At 54.9% G+C, this 15,194-nt stretch overlaps 1 protein-coding gene across 1 annotated transcript; it reads left to right on the forward strand.

Annotated features, from left to right (window-relative positions):
- Positions 1–332: 332 nt before the first annotated feature.
- CCDC33 (coiled-coil domain containing 33) lies at positions 333–9,492 on the forward strand. The gene is made up of 9 exons (XM_029073679.2): positions 333–380; positions 626–679; positions 1,958–2,035; positions 2,132–2,174; positions 2,349–2,437; positions 4,882–4,963; positions 5,420–5,550; positions 7,611–7,697; positions 8,598–9,492. Exons 1-9 carry the CDS (start codon positions 333–335, stop codon positions 8,682–8,684), a joined length of 699 nt encoding a protein of 232 aa, XP_028929512.1. The 3' UTR covers positions 8,685–9,492.
- Positions 9,493–15,194: the final 5,702 nt, after the last annotated feature.

The following is a 15,194-nucleotide window of genomic DNA, read 5'->3' on the forward strand; positions in this document are numbered from 1 at the left end:
GGGTCCCAGCCTCAAGGAACAAGGTTGGGGAGCCCACTTGACCGGGGGTTCTGCTAAAAATAAGATGCCTGGAGTCTCTCTCAGGCCACCGGTGTCTGGGAACAAGTCTGGCTCGGTCCCTCCCTGCCAGGTTCCAGGATCCGCACCCACATTTGGGCTGCTGCTGCTAGGAGAGATCTTGGGAGACTCTGGGCTTTCCCCGCACCCCTCCGTGGAGAGGGTTTCTGCGAGGGTGGCGGGAGGGGGGGAGGTCACTGGGTGGTCTGCCAGGCCGGCGGGCTGAAGGTTGTGTCCCGGCAGGAGGGGACAGCTTGCGCCTGGCTCTGGGGAAGATGGCAGATGACGTCCTGGGCCTGCGGAAGCTGGTGGCGGCCCTGGAGGTGGGAGAACAGCAGGCTGAGGCGCCACGTGGCCGCGCGACAGGACTCGGGACATCCCCTGCTGCACGACAGCGATGGCGACCCCCTGACCGGGCCAGAAGAGATTGACAGATCCGGTAAGGTCGGCGGGCATCTCTCATTGCTGGGGAGCATTGGGGGAATCCCTGCCCTGCTGCCGGGGGTCTCTGGGGAGGCGTAGCAGTTGGTCACCAAAGCCTCCACTTCGACCCCAACCCTGTCCCCAGGAGTGGCCCTGGCCCCCGGAACCTCCAATCCAGGAGGCTGGCCTGCTGCGAGAGGTAGGCTCACCCCATCCTAACCCCCTCCCCCCATGCGTGCTGTGAGAAGTAGGCTGACCTCCCCCATCCCCTTGTTGTGACAGGTAGGCTGACCCCCTCCACCTCGCCCATGCTGTAACAGGTAGGCTGCCCTCCCCCCCGCATGCTGTGATAGGTAGGCTGCCCCCCCACCCCATGCTCTGACAGGTAGGTTGACAGCCCCCATGATGTGACAGGTAGGCTACCCTCCACCCCCCAACAACCCCTGTGCTGTGTGACAGGTAGGCTGACCCCTGGCTGGACTTGGGAGGGTAGAAAGTGGGTTTGACTAAGAAGTGCCCTCTCTAAAGAGCTCAGTTTGGGTCCTCCACCGAGCTCCCCACTCCCTCCCACTTTCCTTGGTCTCTTATACTCGCATCTCCATGTCTGAATGGGCACCTTCTTGTCCAAGCCAAATCCCTGCTCCAGTGACCTCTGCTCTTTCTGGTTTCACCAGGAAGGCTCATGCCCTGGTGTAGCAGTGCTACTCAGTTCTTTCCAGAGACTCCTTCCTCAGTTCAGAAGCCTTTGCACAGGCCCTTGCCAGTGCTTTAACATCTCAGGAATTCCTAGGAATCAGCCCTAGGACATGATAACAATAAAAATGCTATTTATACAGCACTGGGACATATATGATAAGCTGCTTGGGCTTCACAGTATAAGTCCTTATTTTACAGCTGAAGAAACTGGGGCACTGAAGAGGAGTTCAGAGCTTAGAACAGTGCTTGGCACATAGTAAGCGCTTAACAAATACAGTCATTATTTAAGTGACCTGCCCAATTTGGCATAGCAAGCCAGGGCTCTCCTGATTTTCAGTCCTGTGTTCTGCACAGAGAAAGTGTTTCAATAAATACAATCGATTGACTGATTGATTGACTTTCCACACTGCCTCAAAAAAGTATAAAAATGTCCGCATTTGAAGAAGAAGCCAAGGGGTAGGGTATTTTACATGTAGTTCTCATTAAGATTCCCTGAAACGCTCCAGGCCCTATTCCCTTTCCGAAGGCCCTTCTGACATTGTTCCCTTATCCCTCTTCCGGTAACATGGGGCCCCTCACCCTCCCACCTGCACCCCCACCCGCACTCTATGAGCCTCCCTCAGGATCTCTGCTCCACGAACCTGGCCCCAAGATTCGGGGTGTGACCAGCCCCGGCAAGCTGTGCTGGCCATGAGAACCCCACCCCGGGAGGGGCTCCTTGCCCACCAATTACCGCTACCCCTGGACAGACAGTTTCTTTCCCTGGCAGTGACCCCGGAAGCAGAAGCTGGCCGGCGGGGCCCTGCACCTGAAGGAGCTGAGTGCCAAGGTGCAGCAGTTGCAGAATGAGTTGATTCGGGTGAGGCCAGGGGGGCGTTGAGTGTGGCAGGGGTTGGTGGTGCGGCAGGCCTCCTCCTTGTTATCAGTGCCTCTTCCTGCCATCCTCCCCCTCTAGAAGAATGACCGGGAAAAGGACTTGTTGATGCTCGGGCAAGCTCAGCAGCGGAAGCAGCAGCAGCAGTGCAAACAGAAGCAGCAACAGCAGCAGAAGCAGCAGCAGCAGCAGTGGAAACAGAAGCAGCAGCAGCAGCAGCAGAAGCAGCAGCAGCAGCAGTGGAAACAGAAGCAGCAGCAGCAGCAGCAGAAGCAGCAGCAGCAGCAGTGGAAACAGAAGCAGCAGCAGCAGGCTGTCCTGAATAAATACTGGGAGACACTGGCAAAGATGAAAGGTTTGGAGGAGACAGTGAGACGGCAAGAGAGGGTGAGAAAGTTAGCAAGTAATTGGATGTCCTACTGTACTCCTGGGAGGGCATGCAGTGGTGTGATGCATCAGAGTAAGCATGTGCTGCTGTAAGACACCAGGTTGAGCATGCGCTGGTGTGAGCATGTGCCAGTGTGATGTACCAGAGCGAGTATGGGCCCTGGGGAGCATGAGCTGGTGTGAGGCCTCAGGCTGAGCATGAGCCGGTTTGGTGGGCCTACGGCCCAAAGGGAACCAGGAAGGGGTCCAACTATCAGGCCTAACAGAAATCAAAAGATGAGCCTGAGGAAGTTAGAAAGGGGATTAAAGTAAAGCTGCCTCCCCTCTTCACCCTTTGATGGTTATTTTTTCCCAGGAATCTTTGGCTGGGGGAGACTTCACCTCGGGCAGATACTTGGGTTCTATGAGACTGGTGAGAGGGGAGCAGGAAGAACAGTGCTAATAACAATAATAATGATAATAATAATGCACTTAATGCAATAATGTGGTAAGCACTCTGCTAGACACAGGCATAGGCGCAAGACAATCCAATTCAGACAGTCCTTTCCTACATGGGCCTCACCATCTAAGAGGTAAGGAGAGTAGGTATCTGTAATGCTTGCTTTCCCCTCTAGACCTTAAGCTCATTGTGGGCAGGGAACATGTCTGCCAACTCTGTTGTAGCGTACTCTCCAAGCACTTAGTACAGCCCTCTGCACACAATAAGTGCTCCACAGATTGATTGATTCTCCCCATTTTACCAATGAGGAACTTGAGGCTCAGGGAGGTTAAGTGCCTTGCCCAAAATCTCACAGTGGGCAACTTGGGACCCCCACGCAGGAACCCGCTAACCGTGGGGAAAGTGGGTGACCGCTGCTGTTCCTGGGCCCTGCCCCCCATTTTGGCCTCCTTGCAGTGGCGTGCCCAAGTCCTTTTTGGCCACCTAATGTCCTGTTTGCCCCGACCTGCCCCTCTGAATGGACATCCAGTCCCTCAGTGGTTTTCCCTCTACCTTTTCATGTGAGGGACCTTCTGTCCCACCAGTTAGCCATGCAGAGTTCTGTTTAGTCACCTGTTTTTCATTTTGTGGCAAAGATTTCCCCAGGCTTCTGGAATATTTTTAACAGCTTCCACTAGAAGTCGCTTATATTTTCCATGCCCTCTTTTCGACTTTTTCCCTAACTCGAGTCCCCTTTGTGAAACACGGTCTGCAAGAATGTCCCATTTAACTGGATTGTGGTCAGTACTGCAGAGTCTTACTGTTGGCCAGTCAGACTTGAACCCTAGACACAGTCCAGCTCCCACCGAACAGTTCTCGAAACGGGCATCTCCGAAGGCCCTCCCGCTTGGTCAAGATATCCTTTGTGAAGGAGGGTTCAGGGTTTGAGTCCTACCCCATTTGCAATTTTCAGTCAGTGGAATCTCTCCTTCCCTTCCAGCTGTTTGCCTTCCTGTTTGCTGTTCTGCTCATGTCATCAGCAAACTGTGATTTTCCTCCGGCTTGCAGTTTTAGCCCAGTCAGTGCAGAGTTTGCTGCTGGGCAAACAGTCTTGCTCCAGGAACCCGAATGTTAACATAGCTGAGCTCACTGGGTTATTAGTTTGCTGGGTTATTAGCAGTCCTCTCCCTGATACAGATCAGGGATGCCGGTGGTGGTGGTTGGGGGTGGGGAGGGTGGGGGGAGAGAGAAAGAGTGTGTGCGTGTTCCCGCATGCGTGTGAGAGACCTTCGGCATGCTTGGCTAACTTTCACTTGCCATTCCTGAAGCAGGCCAGCTAGCAAAGCTTTCACTGTATGATCCTCCTATGTTGGCTCTTTGATTTAGCAGTTACAGAAAAAGTCACTGGTCTTTTCCCATAGCCTGCTTTCACTTCTCTTCTTGGCACACACCATTCTGCCAAGCCAGGTGGGGGTCCCTGAGGTCTCCTAGGACGCCGACCCCAGTCCCACCTCTCATCTCCTGATCTGTTTCCTCATCATGGCCTGGGCCCAAGCCACTTCCTCTCTTGAAGCTTGGTATTTCTATTCAGGGGCTGCTGTCTTTTCCCAGGAAACACAAGATGACAGAGATGTGACCTGCCCTGGAGGTTGTTATGGTGTGGATTTTCTCTTCCTTTTTCCTTCTCATTCATCTGCTGCCACTGGCCTGAATCTGAACTGCCAAGGAACCCATTCCATAGAGAGGAAGGGCTCCAGAGCCCACTCTAGGGAGTGGGGGTGGGGGACAAGGACCGTGAGAAGCCCCTTGAGAGACCCCGAAGGATCCCGGGAGCCTTTGAGTATGAAGATGGCGTAAAAGAGAGTAAGCCACAGCCAGCAAACCCAGTCAGGAAGGAAGAAGAAATAACGACGCAGGAGAAATAAAGATGCAGGAGAACCAGCAGCTCTTTCTGGGTCCCTCCTGACCACCTCCACATTTTAGGGTCACCCAGAGCTGCAGACCACTTCCCTCTCCATTCCCCCAGGTGATTGAGAAGATGGAGATGGTTCTGGAGGAAAAAATCCAGGAGCTGGTCAGAGCTAGAGCACAGCTGGCTCCTGACTCAGGTAAGTCGTGTGGAGATCATCCCAACAACCTGACCTCCCCCTGCCCACCGTCACCTCCACCTCAGGAAGAAGCCAAATTTGCCACTCCAGTCTAGGCTCCCATGGCAACACAATCAGGTCCCTCACCCATCTTCCACGCCCCCACCACCCGGCCCCCAACTGGCCCTGGGGCAGATGAGGTACATGCAAGCTAAATAAACACAGCCCTGCCCTATAGGCACTTATTCCATAACTTCAGGGCCAGCCTGGTTCTGGGGGGAACAGAGGGGAGGGTGAGGATGAGGATGGGTGGAATGGGGGGGGAATGGATGGCAGAAGTCCTGGTTGGGATAGGTGGAGGCTGTGGCCAGGGCTAGAAGGCTTACCAATGCTTTTTGCTTAGGGGTCATTGTTGAGGGTCTCTTGACTATCAGCATGCCCCCTCTTCCTCCCTCCTCCTTCCCCTCCTCCCCCTAGGTCCCGTGGGGGAGATATCACCCAAGGACTGCTATTCCTCCCTGTCTGCCGGGCACTCCCAACCCCTGAGGGACCTGGATGGGCTGTGGCACAGATCGTCCCCCACAATCTCCCAGCAGCCCACCTTGCCGGTAAGAGACCAGATTAGGACTGCCCATGCTCCAGAGACAGCCAGTGCCAGACTGCAACTGCTGCACTTTCCTGAGATCCCAGAAACAAGGACCCCTGGAAGGGGCAAGGCCAGAAGTGATATAAGGGGCAGGGCTACTGTGCAGTTGGCACCCGGGCCTCTGCGCAGAAGGGGTCCCCATCCACCATGCATCTGTTCCATTGTCTCTGGCCCTGTGGGTCAGTGATTCAAACCCCGGTGCCATGCCCCATCTCTCCCCGGCCCGCCTTCCCTGGACGGGCGCTTGGCTCTGCGGCTCAGTGGGGAACTGCCCAGGACCTCCTCACCCAGCCCCTCCCACTATTTCCTTTGCTGTGGCCCAGGTAGGAAATAACGGTCCAGAGACCCCAGCTTCAGAGCTTATTCTTCTCCCCAGGGCCTCTCTCCTAGCCTCCCTTCCCCATGCCCTGGGCTTCCCTCCAGAGGGGCTAAATACTCACTTCTCCCTCAGCCAGCGGCTCCTGGGAAAAGAGGGTGATCTGGCTGGCCGAGGCCTGTCCCTCCCCCAGGAACATCCCCAGAGGTGAGGAGGAACTTGTGGAGACTTGCCAGGGGAGTTGAGGCTGGCCCAGTAGCTGAGCCCCATCCTGGGCCCGAGACTTGGAGCATATAGGTGGATGCCCGAGCTGGAGGCACTCCTTTCCACCATCACTGTCGCCCCCGCTGGAAAAACGTGGAACAGTGCTAAAACCTGAGTGGGTCACAGAGTGAAAAGAGGGGATTCCCACCTCGAGGGGTTTGCAAATCAATTTTCCAGCTGAGTGCTGCCAAAAGACTCCCCCCTACCCCAAAGTCATTCATTCATTCAATCGTATTTATTGAGCACTTACTGTGTGCAGAGCACTGTAGTAAGTGCTTGGAAAGTACCATTTGGCAACAGAGAGAGACAATCCCTATCCAACAACGGGCTCACAGTCTAGAAGTCATCTGCTCCAGCTCCCTGAGTTGGTCTGTCCAGGTGACACCCTTCCTCCTCCCCTGCTTCCCTCCCCTACAAGGCACTCACCTCCCTGCCCACCCTGGAGCTGCTGCACACTATTACACAGGAGACCAAGGGCAGCAGAGGAAGTGGTTGGGATTTGGCCCTTCAGGCCCAGAGGACTCTCTATCTGCACAACCAGCTTCTCTGTATTCCATGCTTTTCCCCCTCCTCAGGGTACCCTGGCATGGACCCTGCTTTGTTTTAAGCGGGTGTACAAGTGGGACAGTCCTCTGATCCTCGGGAAAGCATCCCGAGCAGAGCATCACCTCTGCCTGACAGTTGGAGGTTAACTGAAGGGTCTCTTCCCCTAGGGCTTTGAGCCCCCAAACAACAGTAAGGGGCTGGAGGGGTGGATGGATGGATGGATGGATGGATGGATGGGATTATCTCCACCAGCCAGGAAAGCAGAGCTAAGCAATGCCTCTGGAACTATCCCCCAGGACTCCAGTGCTGGGTGGGGTTTGTCCTCCAACTTGCCCCTTCCTGCCTCTTTGTCTAAGCCTTCTTGGAGGCTGAATCTGTGTTGGGGGTGAGGGATGAGGGGGGCAGGGGTTGGGAGGGGGTTGGCCCAGTACTAGAGGCTTTCCAGCTGGCCAGGTTTGGTTTGGAGAAAGAACTGGGTCCTTCTCTGTAGGCCACTACTGCCTTACTGTTTGCCTTTCTGGGTGTCTTGCTGGCTGCCTCATTGGGCACCTTGCTGGTTGCCTCCCTGGGTGCCTCGCTGGCTGCCTTACTAGGTTTCTCTCTGAGTGCCTTGCTGGCTACTTCACCGGCTGCCTTTCTGGGTGACTTGCTGGTTACCTCACTGCTGCCTCGCTAGGTGTCGTCTGGCTGGGCACCTTGCTAGGTGCCTCTCTGGGCACCTCCCTGACTGCCTTACCTAGTATCTTACTGGCTGCCTCTTTGGGCACCTTTCTGGCTGCCTCCCAGTTGCCTCACTGGGCACCTCACTGATCGCCTCACCGGGTACCTCGTTAGGTGCCTTGGATGATGAACCTATGGCCTCCCAAACCTACACCCGGTCTGGTCTGCCTCCCTAGGACCTCCTCTCCAAGACCTCAGAGAAGCTCTCTCTCTTGGCCCAACTGGAGAGGGCCCAGAGCCGGATCCAAGCCCTGGAGAGCCAGGTTGGTCGCAAGCCCCTCACGGGCCCCTCCCTTACAGACTCCCTTCCACACTCCTCACCCCAGATCGCATTCCCGAGTGGAGCTGGTGGGGGTCCTGGGTCAATCCCGCCACCCCATTACCCCTACTTTACCTGGGCTCCTGGGCCAGGACTTCCTGTGGACAGCTTAGAGACCATGGGAAGGAAGGTGGCAGGCCAGGCCCGGCCAGTCTAGGCTAGGCTAGGCTAGCTAGGTGTCAGGGGAAACCAGGGAGCCTGGCCTTGGGGAAGCATTTTCCTGCTCCTGTTAGAAACTTCAGGGAACCAACCCCCTGGGCTCTTCTGGGCTAGAGCAGATTGGCTGAGCCGACCCCAAGCCCAAACAGCAAAGAGCAGCTTGGTCACTGCTGCCATCGCTCACGCTGCTGGTGCTGGTGCTCCTGCTGCTGCTCAGACCATTATAGTTATTAACTGGGAGCCAGGAAACTGAAGAGTCTGGTCCCGTGGTGTTGTCGCAGCCACACAATTAACTCCTGCTCATATGGCGGGACACAAAGAAATTAGGCAGTGAGGAATTTGATGGGGCACTAGGCCACTGGGCAAGGTTGTGATGGTTGACGGTTGTGATGTCTGAGTCCTTTGACGCTCAGGTTGGGGGGAGAGGGAGTGGAAAGGGAGGGGCTGGAAAAGAGGAGGATGGGGAGGGGAGGTGGAAGTAGGGAGGGCAAGAAGGAGAGGGAGAGAGAGAAAAGGGTCAGGAAGTGGCATAGGCCAGGTAAAGGGTGGTGGGGTCAGTGAGGGTTCTGAGGCCTGTCGGAGTAGAGGTATAGAAAGATCCGGGACCCCTGGTGGAGAAGAGAGATCGGGGCGTGGGGGAGTGATTCACCCTGATGGCCACATCTCTTCTTCCCCGGGGCCCCAGCTGGAGGATTCTGCCCGGCAATGGGGGAGGGAGAAGCAGGACACAGCCACCCGACTGCTGGAACAAGCCCATGGCTTCAGCCCCTGATCCTCAGCTCCACGCGCTCACTGGACGGCGGCTCTGCTCTCCGGCCTCCCAGAAGTAAGGAGCCTAAAGGGCCTCAGCCTTTTGGGCTTCTCCTCCTAAGAAGAGGAGCAGGGTCGTTCAGGGCCCTGGGATGGAGGGGTGGGGCACTGAACCAGGCATCAGGAGAACCTGCTTCTGATCTGGGCCCTGCCACTACCCCTGCTCTGTGTCCTTGGCCCTTTGGGGGCTTGCTTCTGGTTTCCCATCTGTAATATGGGGATGAAAATCCTTGCCCTTCCCTGCATTTCCCTATCTCTCAGGGGTGCAGTGAGCAAACAAAGATCAGCTGATTTTGAAAGCCCTGTTTTTAAGGCATCGGTGATAGTAATCCCTGCCTTAAGTACTTGGGAAAGCCCAGAGGAAGTAGGGTTATGACACTGGTTATTGAACCTGTGTGAATGTCTCTGTCCTCCTCACTGCTCTCGTCACTGGGCAAAACCCAGCACTGCCTGGCTCTTCCCTCTTCCCAGATTCCCACCAAGCCACTTCCTAGGGGGGAAGTGGTATCTACTGAGCCCTGGGTGTGGATGAGTGACTGACTGACTGCCTGACCGGCTGGCTGACACCGACCCCGGCTCACCCCCATCTGGCCATGGAAAGAGGACTCCCCCTCCCCAACCCCACCTCGAGCCAGGAGGCACTGGGGGCAATTGAGAAGCCCTCAAAGGTGGCAGACCAAGAGATGGAGGAGTTTTGGCAATATGTTTCCTCCCTTCCTCCATTCCTGCCCAAAGTCACCCCTCTGCCTCTCCCCTCCCCCCCACCAACCCTCTCCCCTACTTTTCCATCCTTCCCTGCAGTATCCTCAGAGGAGATCTCCTCCCTCCTCGCAAGTGCCACCCCCTCCACCTGCACCTCGGACCCCATTCCCTCTCACCTTATTAAAAACATCTCCCCTGCCCTCCTCCCTTCCTTAACTTCTATTTTTAACCACTCAATCTCCAATGGCTCCTTCCCCTCTGCCTTCAAACATGCCCACGTCTTCCCCATCCTAAAAAAACCCGCTCTCGACCCCACTTCCCCCTCCAGTTATCGCCCTATCTCCCTACTACCCTTCCTTTCCCAAATCCTAGAATGAGTCATCTACAATCGCTGCTTAGAATTCCTTAACTCCCATTCTCTCCTGGACCCCCTCCAATCTGGCTTCCGTCCCCTCCACTCTACCGAGACTGCTCTCTCTAAGGTCACCCATGACCTCCTTTGTGCCAAATCCAATGGCTCCTACTCCATTCTAATCCTCCTTGACCTCTCTGCTGCCTTTGACACTGTTGACCATCCCCTCCTCCTCCATACCTTATCTCACCTTGGCTTCACGGACTCCATCCTCTCCTGGTTCTCCTCTTATCTCTCTGGCCGGTCATTCTCGGTCTTCTTCGCAGGCGCCTCCTCCCCCTCCCATCCTTTAACTATTGGAGTTCCTCAAGGGTCAGTTCTTGGCCCTCTTCTGTTCTCCATTTACACTCACTCCCTTGGTGAACTCATTCACTCTCACGGCTTTGACTACCATCTCTATGCAGATGACACACAGATCTACATCTCTGCCCCGTCCTCTCCCCCTCCCTTCAGGCTCGCATCTCCTCCTGCCTCCAGGATGTCTCCACCTGGATGTCGGCCCGCCACCTAAAACTCAACATGAGCAAGACTGAGCTCTTCATCTTCCCTCCCAAGCCCGGTCCTCTCCCGGACTTCCCTATCACCGTGGATGGCATGACCATCCTTCCTGTCTCTCAGGCCTGCAGTCTCGGTGTCATCCTTGACTCGTCTCTCTCGTTCACCCCACACATCCTATCCGTTACCGAGACCTGCCGGTTTCACCTTTACAATATCGCCAAGATCCGCCCTTTCCTCTCCACCCAAACGGCTACCTTACTGCTACGGGCTCTCGTTATATCCCGGCTAGACTACTGTGTCAGCCTTCTCTCTGATCTCCCTTCCTCCTCTCTCGCCCCGCTCCAGTCTATTCTTCACTCCGCTGCCCGGGTCATCTTCCTGCAGAAACGATCTGGGTATGTCACTCCCCTTCTTAAACACCTCTAGTGGTTGCCTATCAACCTCTGCTCCAGACAAAAACTCCTCACTCTAGGCTTCAAGGCTCTACATCACCTTGCCCCTTCCTACCTCTCCTCCCTTCTCTCTTTCTACCGCCCACCCCGCACGCTCCGCTCCTCTGCCGCCCACCTCCTCACCATCCCTCGGTCCCGCCTATCCCGCCGTCGACCCCTGGGTCACGTCCTCCTGCGGTCCTGGAATGCCCTCCCGCCTCACCTCTGCCAAACTAATTCTCTTCCCCTCTTCAAAACCCTACTTAAAACTCACCTCCTCCAAGAGGCCTTCCCAGACTGAGCTCCCCTTCTCCCTCTACTCCCTCTACCGCCCCCCCTTCACCTCTCTGCAGCTTAATCCTCTTTTCCCCCCATTTCCCTCTGCTCCTCCCCCTCTCCCTTCCCATTCCCTCAGCACTGTACTTGTCTGCTCGACTGTATATATTTTCATTACCCTATTTATTTTGTTAATGAAATGTACATCGCTTCGATTCTATTTAGTTGCCATTGTTTTTACGAGATGTTCTTCCCCTTGACTCTATTTATTGCCATTGTTCTTGTCTGTCTCCCCCGATTAGACTGTAAGCCCATCAAACGGCAGGGACTGTCTCTATCTGTTCCCGACTTGTTCATTCCAAGCGCTTAGTACAGTGCTCTGCACATAGTAAGCACTCAATAAATACTACTGAATGAATGAATACTTCCTTTTTTCCTCCTTTCACTTTCTCTCCCTTCCCCGTCTCCGTTTCCCCTCTCCCTTCCTTTCCCTCCCCACCAGCTCCGCCCAGGCCCGAATGAAGCAATCAATGGTGTTTACTAAGCGCTGACTGTGAGAGCACTGTGCTAAGCGTTTGGGAGAATGCAATAGAGTTGGTAGACACACCCCTGCCTTTATAAGGGGCTTGACAGGTAAACACCCAAATCAATCAGAGAGAGGGGAAACAAAGGAGAGCAAACATATGTACATACATACTATTGGGAAATAGGGTGGAGGTTTGAGTCCCTAAGGCAGTACTTAGGTGATGAGAAATCAATCAATTAGTAGTTTTGATTGGGAAGAGGGAGAAGTAAAATGGGGAGAGGGGAGATTATTCAAGACCTCCTGGGAGAGGTATGATTTCAGGAGAGCGTTGAAGATGGGGAAAGCAGCTAACTGACTGCAGATGTGGAGGAGGAGGGAGTTTCAGGCAGCAGGGTGGGTTGATGGAGAGACAAGAACGAGGAGGCCCAACTGAGAGGAGTGAAGTGTGTGAGCCGGGTTGCATTGGAGAAAAGGAAGGCTAGAAACAGGGGACCGAGCTGATTGGAGCCCCTGAAGGTCGACCATCAGGACTTTCTTCTTGTTGCAGAGAGGGACGAACAGACACAGAAAGGTTTTGAGGAGTGGAGGAGACCTGCACAAACCTATACAAATTAGCTTCCCTTTCCTGTAATTGATCTTCACATCTGTCTCCCTCACTAGACTGCATGCTTCTCGAAGGCAGTGTTCATGTCTACCTACTCTACTGTAAGCTCCCAAGTGGTGAGCACAGTGCTCTGCACACAGCAAGTGCTCAATGAATACCATCGACTGGCTCATCATTGTAGAAAAATGATCCGAGCAGCAGGGTGAAGATTAGACAGGCGAGGGGAGGGGCTGAAGTCAGAAGTCAAAGAGGAGGCTGACACAGTAGTCGAGAAGGGACATGACAAATGGCTCGGACCAGCAGAGTGGAGGTTTGGATGGAGAAGGAGGAGTGGATCCTAGAGGTTTAGAAAAGAGGAACCAACAGGATTTAGTGACTGACCGAATGCCTGTGTCAAAAGAGAGAGATGAGTCAAGGATAATGCCAAGGTTGCCGGCTAGTGAGACCCGAGGAAACCGTGTGTTGATGGTGAAGGGAAAGTTGTGGAGACAAGGGGAGAGAAGGGAGGGAAGATGAGTTCACTTTTGGACATGTTGAGCTTGAGGTGCTGGCGGGACACGTAGAGATGTCCTGGAGGCAGAGGGGGATGTGAGATGGCCGAGAAGGAGAGAGGTCAGGGATGGAGAAGTGTAGATCTGGGAGTCATCCATGCAGAGGAGAGGACGGTGGTAGTGAAACCAAGTTAGATAGTGTTTTTCTGGAGAAGGGGGTAGTCCCCAGTGTCAAAGGCATCTAAGAGGTGGAGGAGGATTAGGGTGGAGAGGAATCTGTTGGATTCGGCGAGGAGGAGGGCGTTGGCTGTATATGGCTGTTTGCTGTTAGTGCCATGCAGTGCCCACTCTGAATCGCAGCTCAGAGCCCTTAGTCAGTCAATCAGTCAGTCACATAGAATTTCCAGACCTCCCTCCCTTCCTCCCCCCCCCGCTTCCCCTCTTCCTTCTCTCTCTCCCTCCCTCCCTTCTCCTTCTTTCTCTTCTTCCCCCCGCACCTTGTATCTCTCCCTTTCTCCCTCTCTCCCTCCCCAAAGGCAGAATGGCTCCTTAGAACCGTTGTTGAACTTCACCCAGCCATAATTTTGCCCAAGAAATAGCGGGTCCCAGCCGGGACATATTAAGCAATATATTAACTATTTGTTCTCAGCCTACTTTCATCCCCTGTCCTCTGGTCTCCATTCTTTGCAGTTGGCTCGTTGTCAGTGAAAAATAAAAGTTGTCGGTTAATTGCTTGATTGATGGACTGTTTGGAGCCAGAATGGCTGCCACTGGATGTATCTTTGGGGTGATAGGAGTTGGAAGGTATGTTCTGCAGCCCCCACTCCTCTGAGCCAGGAGGCAAGTTTGACCAGCCGCTTGGCAGGCCGGGGGATGGATGGAGCGGATTCAGCCCTTCCTCGCTAAGCCCGGAGAGCTGCCTACACTGGGGATGCTGCAGCCTTAGGCTGGCCTAGAGCTGGGGGCGGGGGGCAGGCAGGCATACTGCCCCTCGCTCTTCGCACTTGGGTTTTGATTTGGATATTCTTGAATGTTTCCGTCGTTGTACTTAGGGCCAGAGAGTTGTCTGACTCCCTGGCCTGTGTTTTATCCATAAATCAAGCTGTTTTGTTACCCTCTTCCATTGCCTCCCTGTCCTCTAGAGCAGCTTCTTGCCACAGGGTAGGCAGGGGCAGCTGCACCCAGAGTCACCAAATCAATCTATCAGTGGTGTTGACGGAGCTCTTACTGTGTGCAGAACATTGTACTAAGCTCTTGCTAGAGCACAGTGCAGTAGAGTCGGTACACACGATCCTTACCTTCCAGGAGCTGCTATTTGAGTGGACGCGCACCAGCATCCTGGGCTGCCCCATGGTGCCCCAGGCAGTGGTGACAGACAGCCCAGGTTGGCCCAGTACAGGGATCTGGGCCACTCCAAGCTGGGTCAGGCTGGACTGGGCCGGGTCAGGTGGCCAGAGGGGCTCTGGGTGCTGTGCGGGGGAAGGTGGTGGCACTGGACCAGAAAGTCCAATCAGGACTTTCCCTTCCCCTAGAACAACACTAATGATGAGGCAGAGATGCAAGGTTGGATGGATCACTTGGTTACCACAGGCTGTTTTTCTGAGCTCTCAGAGCTCCTTCTCAGGGGAAGCTTAAAGGGAAAGGGCAAGGCTGTGGGGGATCCCAGGCTCGCACTGAGTGCTCCTAGGGTGGATGATAGTAGGTAACTGCCATGGGGCCCAGGCTACAGTTTGCCCTGCCTTGGAGGGGGATCCCACACTGGAAGGGGGTAGTCCCAAACTTGGGGGGAGGGGGAGATGGGTACCCCACTGGAGGGGCCCTGTCCTCAAGAAAATCATCTAGTGGTAGTCTCCGTGGCTCCAGGCCTCAGTCTGGGGAGGGGGCTGGGATGGGGGCAGTGTGTGGGAAGTGGATTCAGGCAGGAACTACCCCAACAGTAAGTCATTCCACTCTGCTCTCCTTATCCCCTCCTCAGATCCAACCCAGAGGAGACAATGCTACCAATTAGCACCTTAGCATCAGCCTAGAAGGGAGGGGAGAGGAGGGCAGAGGGTGAGGTGTGGGAGGCAAGGTGAAAGACAGCACAGAGCTAATTTCCATACCCAGGATGGAGGACGAAGGCAATGGGCCATCCCAAAGTTCTGGATCTTGGGGCCTTTCCTGCTCAGCAACCAGATCCCATCACTAGCTGAACGTTTTCTCCTCCCAAGGCCGGGGACCCCTTCCTCCCAGATTTTTGGAAGCATCAGCTAGGATGCCAGCCCAGCAGAATCAGGGCTGAAATCGGGCCCCAAGGTCCCATCTCCTCCTTGCTTCTGGTGGCCAAAATTTGACTATGTCCTCGGCCTCAAGGACCCCTTCTGCTCAGCCTACCAGCCCAAGGCTTGGGGATGTCACTCCTAGGGCTTGGTGGTGTCCAGCTCAGATTTTGGAGATGTCCAGCCCAGGACTTGGTGGTGTTCAGCTCAGGGCTTGGAGACATCCCTCCCAGGGCTTGGGATGTCCCATCCTGCCCAAGGCCTGGGGCACTTG

This window comes from Ornithorhynchus anatinus, chromosome 10, assembly GCF_004115215.2.
Source record: "Ornithorhynchus anatinus isolate Pmale09 chromosome 10, mOrnAna1.pri.v4, whole genome shotgun sequence".
Lineage (NCBI taxonomy): Eukaryota > Metazoa > Chordata > Mammalia > Monotremata > Ornithorhynchidae > Ornithorhynchus > Ornithorhynchus anatinus.